Source organism: Scylla paramamosain, chromosome 27 (genome assembly GCF_035594125.1).
Source record: "Scylla paramamosain isolate STU-SP2022 chromosome 27, ASM3559412v1, whole genome shotgun sequence".
Lineage (NCBI taxonomy): Eukaryota > Metazoa > Arthropoda > Malacostraca > Decapoda > Portunidae > Scylla > Scylla paramamosain.
Window position 1 is genome coordinate 8579247 of NC_087177.1, and position 10429 is coordinate 8589675.

The 10429-nt window shown below is 38.3% G+C and overlaps 1 protein-coding gene across 3 annotated transcripts; it reads right to left on the reverse strand.

Annotated features, from left to right (window-relative positions):
• Window positions 1-2391: 2391 nt before the first annotated feature.
• LOC135114137 (protein maelstrom-like) lies at window positions 2392-10050 on the reverse strand. Of its 3 annotated transcripts, none has more exons than XM_064029864.1 (9): window positions 9833-10050; window positions 6520-6700; window positions 6176-6319; window positions 4761-4915; window positions 4359-4437; window positions 3981-4123; window positions 3312-3500; window positions 2742-2825; window positions 2392-2661 (listed from the first exon to the last, which is right to left on the reverse strand). In XM_064029864.1, exons 1-9 carry the CDS (start codon window positions 10022-10024, stop codon window positions 2638-2640), a joined length of 1191 nt encoding a protein of 396 aa, XP_063885934.1. In that variant the 5' UTR covers window positions 10025-10050; the 3' UTR covers window positions 2392-2637. The 3 variants fall into 3 exon arrangements, with proteins under 3 accessions (XP_063885934.1, XP_063885935.1, XP_063885936.1); XM_064029865.1 differs by lacking the exon at window positions 9833-10050 and adding an exon at window positions 9539-9682; XM_064029866.1 differs by lacking the exon at window positions 9833-10050 and adding an exon at window positions 9513-9657.
• Window positions 10051-10429: the final 379 nt, after the last annotated feature.

Consider the following 10429-nt stretch of genomic DNA (forward strand, 5'->3'; position numbering starts at 1 on the left):
TCTAAAGGCCTCCGAAATAAATAATCAGATTTTCGCGTGCGTTTTCTTTTTGTCCACATGGAAACCTTGTTAAACTATTACAGCAATCAATTATATTCTTCAAAACCCCCAATAATTTCCACTAGAGCTAATTAAAGAGTTCACGATAAGGCGCTGAAAAGTTGAATAAGGATTTATTATGTAACTTATCAAAGCATCACCATCACGGACACTGCCCCCAAACACCCAAGTCTGGCGAGGTTCAGCGCCCTTTGACACGATTCTGACTCCCTATAAACAGTATCTGGCGCCAATTACATCTTGGTAGCCTGCCAGAGCTGATGTTTGGGGGAGTTGTTAATAGATTCTGTGTTAAAATGGAGCAGAATGTAGGTTAAGCCTGACAGCAGTTTCCACCACGAAACGAGCGCTAGTTACGTGGTCTGATTACATTTAGGCTTAGTTTCCCAAGGAGGCTCCTTTACGGTAATGGTCTAACTTAATTATAGTACTAGGTGTAAAGAAAAGGGAACTTCAGGAATAATGCATCATTTTCTAGGGTGCCGAGAGGAGTATGGTCGAGTTACCGCACAAAGGCCTCGCAGGGTCTTTGGTTAGGAGTCCCTGCATCAACTACTTTAGAAGGCTCAGATGAACTCTGGCTGCAGACTAAGCCTCTAGACAAGACGTAACGCCCGCTCTCACTCTCTTAAACTGACTGTTATTCATATTCTTGTCACTTCATCCCCATTTTTTTACCTATCTTTTAGAATAATAATAATAATAATAATAATAATAATAATAATAATAATAATAATAATAATAATAATAATAATAATAATGATAATAATAATAATAATAATAATAATAACAATGCCTTTACCAAGAAGGTAGATAACAGCAGTATAAGAAAAATGAACGATCAAGTTAAATTTTACAGTAAACCCTTACAATCTCACTATATGAAGGACCACAATATCCACCTAGAAAATAACTTGGTAAACTAGCAATTAGTGGTTTCAACAGGAAGACATTACTTAAATGCACATCTCAGTACAAGAGAGGGATCCGCCAAGCAATCAGCGAATGGGAAGACCTGTCAGTAGGTGGTAAAATCAATTTCCTTACCATCTTTCCTACTTTTCTTATCCTAGTCACCCCAGTGCCCAGAGAGAAAGAAGCAATGCGTGAAAAAGAACAAGAGCAGGGCACCCCCACCGCCACTTCTGCAAGTGTCGCGTGACTGTTGTCTTTCGACCGCTAGTGTACACTTCCGTTTCAATTTCATGTTTACTTTGATCTTTTATTTATTTCGGGTTTACTACTTACAAAATCCTTATACTCGAAAAGCAGGAACTTCCATATCACACAATGTGAATGGATTGTGCATTGCAAGTGTTATACATAATTTAATTTTGCATATGTTCAAATTGCAATATTCATGGATACTATCATTACCACAACCTATTTTAAATCATTTACATCACATAGGTTGCTAAGGATAATGCTAACACAAACATTATGTGGCAGGTATAAAGATCATAATGGTACTATAGAAGGTTGAAAGGAAGTGAACATGGCAATGGTAAGAAAATGTATCAAGAGGATAATAAATGGTCATGTATTTGTTGGTGACAGCGTTAAATTGGTGAAGCAAAACAAGAGTAAATTACCTAGGTACTGTTAATACTGATGCCTAAACCCTTACCTTACCCAATCCAACATGTCAGCTGCACTGTTTATCAACCATATTCTATAAGAAAGCCAATCTTTACTTTTTGTCCCCATTCCTCCCTCACCTTTAGTGTTGCAAATTCCTTCCACTTTTTTTTTTTTCATGACTATAATGCAGCTTCTATAATAAAGTCTCTTCAAAGCCAGTCTTATTCTTAAAATGGGTGTGGTATATATGGCAAAATTCAGGCTTTCGAGGGCTAATCAACAAGACCCATCCCTTACTTTATCATGAGCCAACACTCAGGAAATCACAATGAACCCTAATCAACAAGATATCCTTTAGTCAGTGTTCCTCCTACATAAAAAAAAAAAGGTGCTTTTTTTTTTTAATGTGGAATTTTTTTTTATTATTTTCCAGTTTCCTGGAAGCAATTATTTTTTCACATAGGTTCTTCATTTACCTTAATGCACATCTGTCATAACGAACACTACATTGGAACAAATCATATTCATTGTTGCATACACTACTATACATGAAGCTAAATAAAGTGCCAAGGTTTCATCCTTTAAAAAGGGAGCATTCACCATTAACATGAAGCCACCCTCTCATACAAAGAAAGGTAATGGTTCATAATATAAAATTAGAAAACTATTTCCTGAAAATAAACAAAACATTGATGTCAACACTCAAAATAATTGCTGGTAATAAAAAATAAATAAAAAAATAAAATACAATTGAGCAATAATAATTATAATTATTTTTAAACTACATCACAGGGAGGAGGAAAAGTATTAAGTATCCACCAGTTTCTACCTCTCAAAGTAACTTCTCTGATAATGTCTCTACATCAGAGAACCTGAAGTTCCCAAAAGTGTGTTCCACAAACTGTTTCTTTCTCAGTACTTGCTGAACTTTGTGTATACGTCTGCTGGTGAGAACCTCTCCTCTACCAAGCACTGCCAGACCCATTGAGGTTCATCTTATCTGCGATGATGACAGGTGCCCTGCAACAAGACTCTGTCACACTTTTCTCTCCAAAAAACATCTCTTCCTTGCATGCAAAAAAATAGTCCCAGAGCCTTACCAGAGTAGCTTCCTGGGGCACAGGTGATGAGGTAGGAATGGCACTAATAATTCCACTTGATATATCATCTGGCATATTCAGGTTCTGCAAGACAAAATCACAAAACTTGACATCAATAATCTGTACCTGCTTATGATGCCACAAGGGTCAAAATTTGCTGAAGAATACATTACACCAGTTAAGTGTGTATTGTGGAATGAGAGGGACATGAGGAATAAATACAACAGAAGGATGACAGATATAGCATGAAAACCTGTGCAAGTGGAGAGAAGTGTGGAGAGGTGGAATAGAGGTGACAGGCTTTGTACCACAGTCATCCCCTTTGGAAATGCCTTGAGAGATCAAAGCTTCATTGACTGAGACTATTTTAAATTACTTTCCTAAAAAGTCTCTCTTGCCTCTCTCGCCTACTCCTTCAAAAGAACTTAATTATCAAAAGACACATTAGTGCACAACACAGGCTTCTTTGGAAACATGAATTTAAATAAAAAAAATATTTAGTGCTCCAAGAAATCCTTTCACAGAAAAGCTAAGCAACTCAATGCAATAAATGAGGCACTCAGCACTCACCTGCATGAGAAGTGGCAAGTTCACCACAGTACTAAGAACTGGCTCTTCCACTGGGTAATGTTTTCCCTCTTCAGGAACCACTCCAAAGGCTGGCACCATCCCAATGTGGCGGCACATCAGGAACACCCATTGCTTGACACAGGACATTGTGCAATATCTTACCGAGTCCTGCTCATTGTCTATGTGCCACTGTTGGCAGAACAGATAATTTAGTCACATGATTAGATTACATTACTGTACTCGCAGTCTGACTGTTCTACTGAACAGGTAATTCTTCTCATCCAAATCACCCATCATAATTATGCTTCTTCCTAATTTTTCATAATATCTTTGCATGTCTGAAATCTACTTATTTTAAGACACATTTTCTAATATAAAAGTTCTCAACTAACTGGAAAGAAAGATAATTTAACATTTCAGAAATGTATAAATGTTGACATTCAAATAAGAAGCTACACTAACTCTCTAAAAATGCCTTTATTTATCTAATAAACCTAAAAAAAAAAATAAAAAATAAATTATTATTATGAGGCTCTTCTCATTACACAAAGAGGGAATGGCAGAGTGGATGGTTCAGAACTTGAATCTCACAACAAATATATAGGAACAACTTGAATGTATATACACATGATATATTAAGAAGAGAATTAGTCAACACAAGTGCCTCACCTTGCATGCAATCCCTACATGGTACTCCCACAGGGACTCAGTGATGACACCAGTGGATACATGGAGTGGAATTTTTCTGATCAAGACTGAGTGAATGTGTTGGAAGAGTATGTCTAGAGAGTAGACCTTCAGTTTGTCCTCACCTGTGCAGGGAATAATTAATGGACTTCCATCACTGTCAAAATCTTAATTACATCATATTCTTTATTTTTTTCACAGGCTATGCAGAACAAACAAGAAAGAAGTGTATATGCAGTCTTTAGCCATCTGCAAGGAAAACTGCATGGAAAAAGCAAGGCAATTAAAAAAATCACATGCTTGGCTGACATAAAGATACAAAGCATGGTCAGTCAACATCCTTTATGCTAATAATGCTACCTGTCATTGAGTGTAGCATTTGCTGCACTTGCTCCACTTCGCTGTGCAGGGTGTACAGGGGTCTGCACTTGTCATAGTCCTAGAACATATCACCATTCATTACCATCAATCTAATTATACCTGAAGCATTAAGGATGTTACAACTCAACAGGAAACAATTCTTTATATGAGATAATTAAAACAGACAATATAATACAAAAACAACACATGCTAAAACATGCTATATTCATTTCCCAAAAACATCAGTACTGATAATCAGAATACACTGAGGATGGATGTCATGTGAGTAAGGAGCATCAATAATTCAAAAGTTGTAAAGATAAACATGGTGGCAGGACAGGAAGAGCTTAACTGAAATTCAAAGTACTACTACAAAGCCACTATACCACCAACTACACCCACCTCAGAGAGGAAATTCTTAATGCGATTAGCTACTTGAGTAGGGCTACGAGCCACCTGTTTAATTTTCTCCCCATCTGCACCATCTTTGGGCAGCAAGTTGTGGGTGGCCTGAGAGTGTTTCATTGCTAGCCATCTGTACGACACAGGAAGGAATGCTGTGTGGAGGTTCAACAGTAAAATTAGTCTATCAGTATAGTATCACCATGTATGCTTTACTTCAAACAACTAACAACTGAGATGTGAGTACAGTAAACCCTCAGCATATTGAACCCTATTATAGCGATTTCACATTTATCAAACATTCGGTCAGTGGCAGCAGTGGCAGGGGAGTGAGTGAGGGTGGGAGGGAGGGAGGGTATGGGTGGTGGTAAGCACACACCAGTGACTGCACCCACACACACTGCCTCTGCCTCAGTCTTGCAGCAGCAGTTGAACTGGAAGGTTGTTGCACTTGTATATATGTATGTATATATGCATAGTATGTATGCATTTTTGTTTACTTGTTTGTTTGTAATGTATTCTTGTTTACTTGAGCACAGTAGAAACATTTTTCTGTAAGATTTGTTGTTTTATTTATACAAAAATAAAATTTATGCTGTATAATTTATATCCAATGCATGAGTTATCAAAATTTATATTATTTGAGGTTCATTTTTTTTATACTGAATTTCACCCTCATAGGTATAAAAAATAGTATTGGTGCACAGGGGGTCTGATGAATACCATAAAAAGTGTCAGTCAGCTGCTGGTCTCACACTATGTTTTCATTTCTTCTGTTCTGTACAGTCACAATGTTTCTCACACATAGTGCACTAATACTTTTTTACCCACAGTACCAAACAAAGTTCGATGTGTCAGGGAAAAATCTGACTGCCTTTTTTTATTTTTTTTTTATTTTTGCTTTTATTGTCATACTGAGATCGATATACTGAGGATTTACTGTAATAATGGCTTGACTTTCATCCCAGCCTGGATCCACTCAAGCACCAGTTGTGTTTAGTGACAGGCTACATCCATGCAGGGCAAAGAAGAGCCAATGAGAAGAGCTATTCACTCATCATTTTTTTTATTTTTTTTTATTTATACCTTAAATCCCTTGTGAGAAGTCATTTAACTTCATGATAGCATCACTCAGTTTTGGATTTCACCTAAATATGTCTTCACTACCTGAGAATTGGTATTTTATCGTATAGTTAATCTACTGTTATACAATCAAAGCTCACAAAAAGTGAGCTGAAGCTCAAGTTTTACTGTATATTACTATCATGATTATTATTCAAGATCCTAAAGAAGTTATTAATAACAATTTGAAGTGAGTAAGCCTTACATGGTAAGAGCCATCAAAAAATGTAAAATTAATTCCTATGCTTAGCTGCTGCTATTTGTGTAAATAACGGAAGATTAACCAGACTCACGTTCCACAATTGCATGAAACTCCCTGATAATCCCTGTCTTGAAGCTGAACTTCAGCAGACTTATCTCAGCAGGCACATAACAGCCCTCATCCATACGTAAGTAGAAGCTCCCGCTGATCACGTAGAAGGGAAGCAAACCCAGTCCTGGGTGAATACATAATAGCTTTCAAAACAATAATAAGATGTCAGTTGTTTTAGCAAATACAGGCACTGGTTTCTGTTATGCATGAAGCCACTGCTCCTGCTTACAGTGGATGTAGGACACACAGTTAAATGTGTCTGCCTACTCTTACTTCTGAATCAAAAATTAAATAAAGCAGGCAAAAATTGAGACAACTGGTTACCTCCTGATGAATGGTACTTGTTAACAATGTCTGCAATGTGGTGTTGCATGTCCCGTGCTTCCTGTTTCTTCATTTGATTCTCCTCCTCCCGCAATCTCAGTGGTACACCATAGCTGTCCAATTTATCCCCTTGTTGACTACACAAACGCTGGTACCTCATTTTCTCTGAATTGGACATGGCCTGCAAAATAATCAGGTCAGGTTCCCCTTCCGGACAAGAGCTTCAACACACCAGTTAAACAAGGCATAACAATTACGCAGTTGTTATTGATTTCTTAACAAAACTTGACCTACTTTGACTATTTTGTCCTACATATGTCCTAAATGGTGTGCAATATCTGTTCTGCCATGCACTGTGGTGAGCAGAACTTAACCAATAAAGCTTCCCAGACACATGTATTTATTAACTTCCCCTCCTCATTCTAATGGGTGAAAAGCAATCCCTGCTCCTTTGACTCTCCCATGGGATTATTAACCCAAACTCCATCCCCCAGGCAGAATGACTTGCAAAACATATCAATAGTTGGGCATTAATGTGTATTTTTCTTTAAATGTGGGTGAAGCAATCCTAGACCTTGCTAACTCTTTGTATTAACTGTCTTGGGCTACTGCTGCTGGTGATAACTGAACACAAGGTTTAAAAAGTTACACTGTATTATAATTCAGGTTGAACTTGGTTAAATTTGACCTCAACAATAGTAGGTCTAGGGAGGCCTGTCTTCTCTCCCCAGCAATGTACTCGTTTGGCTTTCATAATTAACATGAGTATCAAGGTTCAAGTAATCACCACAGCACTTCAGAACTTGCCTGTTTTCTTTCATTATCTCCATTTCTCTTAACATTAACAATGCTTCTCATCTTTAAACTTCCATTGGGCACAGTTAGCTATGGACTCAAATACTACATACAGCAAAGAAAGCAGGTTGGGTTTCTCATGATTGGTTTCTCTTATTTCAATCTAATCTTCATACATCATCCTTCAGCACCTATGATTTCACTGAGAGAGAGAGAGAGAGAGAGAGAGAGAGAGAGAGAGAGAGAGAGAGAGAGAGAGAGAGAGAGAGAGAGAGAGAGAGAGAGAGAGAGAGAGAGAGAGAGAGAGAGAGAGAGAGAGAGAGAGAGAGAGAGAGAGAGAGAGAGAGAGAGAGATTCTCGTAAATGGCTGGGGAGGATCAAGCAGCATGCCACACCAGGCTGGGGTTGTTGCGTCAAAGAGGGAAGCTGGAAATACATTCTGGATAAAACTGAAATAACTATAGCATTTTCATCTGAGGGATAGCCTATGTTTACATTAACATTTACATGTTTACATTCTGTTTCATTATTGCATTGCTGTGCTCCGAGAGTGGTCACAACTCACAAGTGTGTGTAAAAACAGGTGAACAAATGGCTGCCCAGAGTAAAGAAAAAAAAGCCCTCCTTTTATATTTGTAACAATAAAAAATGACTTTAATTATCCTTTTACCTATTGTAGATTTTCATTCAGTACGGGAGATGCACACGTCCACATTACCTGCTGCCTGAACTGTACTGCCAGGTGGCGGCGTGACAAAACACGCTGAGTGTGAAAGAATTCATTGAACATCATTGGAAGCTAAACTTTGGCGTGAAATTTCACGCTTCGTTTTTAGCAGACACACGCGCGGCATCAGGCGTGAAATTCACGCCGCGTGAAAAAAACTGCCACATCTGAACAGAAGTATGCATTTTGTATGTCCGCTTAGGTTGGGCGTGAACTTCCCGCCGCGTGATTTTTCACGCCTTGTGTGAAAGGGGCCTAAGTACCATGTTAGGAGTAATTTAAGGTTATCTGGACTAAATGCAAGGAAATAAATCAGAACACATTTATCAGTTGAGTTGTCAGTAATACATTGCTGAAGCCATAAATAATAAGTTTCCTCTTCACGTCAATATATCTGAAGGCACTTCTGCTTCTTCACCTTTGGAGGGGAGGAGGAGGGGATGGAATGAACTTGAAGAGGTAGCCACTGATCCTTACTACCTAGCAAACCTGAGACCTGGCACAACAGCATTCTCCACCCCTACCGTGTCTAGACTGACAGCTGTTGGTGGTGGAGATGGAAGGAGAGATAATACTATACATAATGATCACGTGTCGCACGACAACCTCTAACAAACTCAAATTTTTGTGAACTGGTTATATATTTGACTCAATATTTGGTCACAATGATTTTGAATTAATGATTTCACTTGCTTGACTATTCATATAGCCAAATATGGATCAAATGGCATTCCATATTGGTTCAAAACAGAATGCAATATTTCATTCTTGAATATGCAACAGTTCCATATTTTAAGGGACAGGTGGTCACCCTAGTCCTTGTGGAGGCCAGATGGCCTTGGGTACCAGTGAGGTCAAGTGAGGTGGAGTTGTAGCATCCAGAATCAAAGTACTTAACAATTTTACAAGTACTTTTCAATACATCCAACAAAATTATTAGTGCAAATTAAAAGTGCGCTGGAGGTAAGGTCTGTCCTCGGAGAGCACAGGTGGCCTGGGTTGGTGCTAGTGAGGTCATGTGAGGTGTAGCTGCCGTCACTCCCATTCCTGCTTTCAATCCTTATTACAATGGCACACACATACTATGCTGTTGAATAATTAAGTACTCGTGCTTGGACTCGAGTTCAAATATAAAACAGAATACTTGTACCTGGATTTGTGATATAGTAATATAATCATAATTTCGAGTACAAAATAATGCACTCCCGACCCAAGCAAGTGGCCAGGTGCGGGAGGCGTTTCCATTGTTGGTGACATGAAGTGGCCTGAGTCACCTTCCTCCACCTGACCAAGTGCGCTAGCAAGGTTGGTCCCTGTATGACCTTGGCAACGTAGGTATATACACCAAAATCATTGTTATTATCCTCGAAGAAACGAAATATTCACGAAATATTTCTACAATTCTTAAAAACAGGTCTCCATCAAAGAAATGCATGTATTCCGATTCATATTGAAGGAACAAATACTTAACCAATCAGACAGAGAGTTGTGACTGACGCGGCAGGGTGATGGGCAGAACCCCCAAGGGAGGCCATGCTTTATCGCTCAGTAAGAATGGTTTTACACAGGCGCAGCGGAAGCCGAACCCCCGAGTGAGTGGGAACACGCCTCAACGCTGTTTTTCACTTTAGTTTTTGATGTGACAGAATACACATCATGTCTCAACCTTCTAATATGAAAAGGACATATAGAATACCACTCATTACACGCTCACACCCTTATCAATGCCAGTGAGTGAGCTTAGAAGATGCTGGAGAAGGCCAGTTACTAATATACAACATTGGCTCTTACCTGCCATTCCTCTGAGACTTCACTAGCCAGCTCCCACATGGGCAAATATCGCCCCAGCCGCCTCTCCACCTCCGGCTTCCTCTCCATCATGAAACAATTAAAGGGGCTGTACTTGCTCATGACGAATAAGAAGCAGGATGAGGTCGATAATGAATGATATGTGTGAGAAGTTATCCACCCCGAAAAGCGCATTCAAGAGTAGGAGTAAAGAGATACTTGAGATAAAAATTAGTTTTATTAAAAGAGGCATTATTCTCTTCTTTGATGATATGTTAAATGGAAAAGTAAAGTGTTATGAATTGTTGGTTATAATGAATCATACAAAAAAATAATTTGAAAAAAAATGTAAATTAATTATCCAATATGTATACAGTTACAAGGACCTTGTATACAAAAAAATAGAGAAAATTAATCGATATTTATTTAATTTAGTTATCTGAACATAGACATACACACATACATCTGAAAAAAAGTATCATTTCGTAGAATTTGAAAGGTTGTGCACTATAGCACAACCGAATAACAAAATGTGGAGAACAATATTAGAGATACCGGAGAGCAATAAAATGCTAATGATAAAAAAAAGTGTAGTACAAA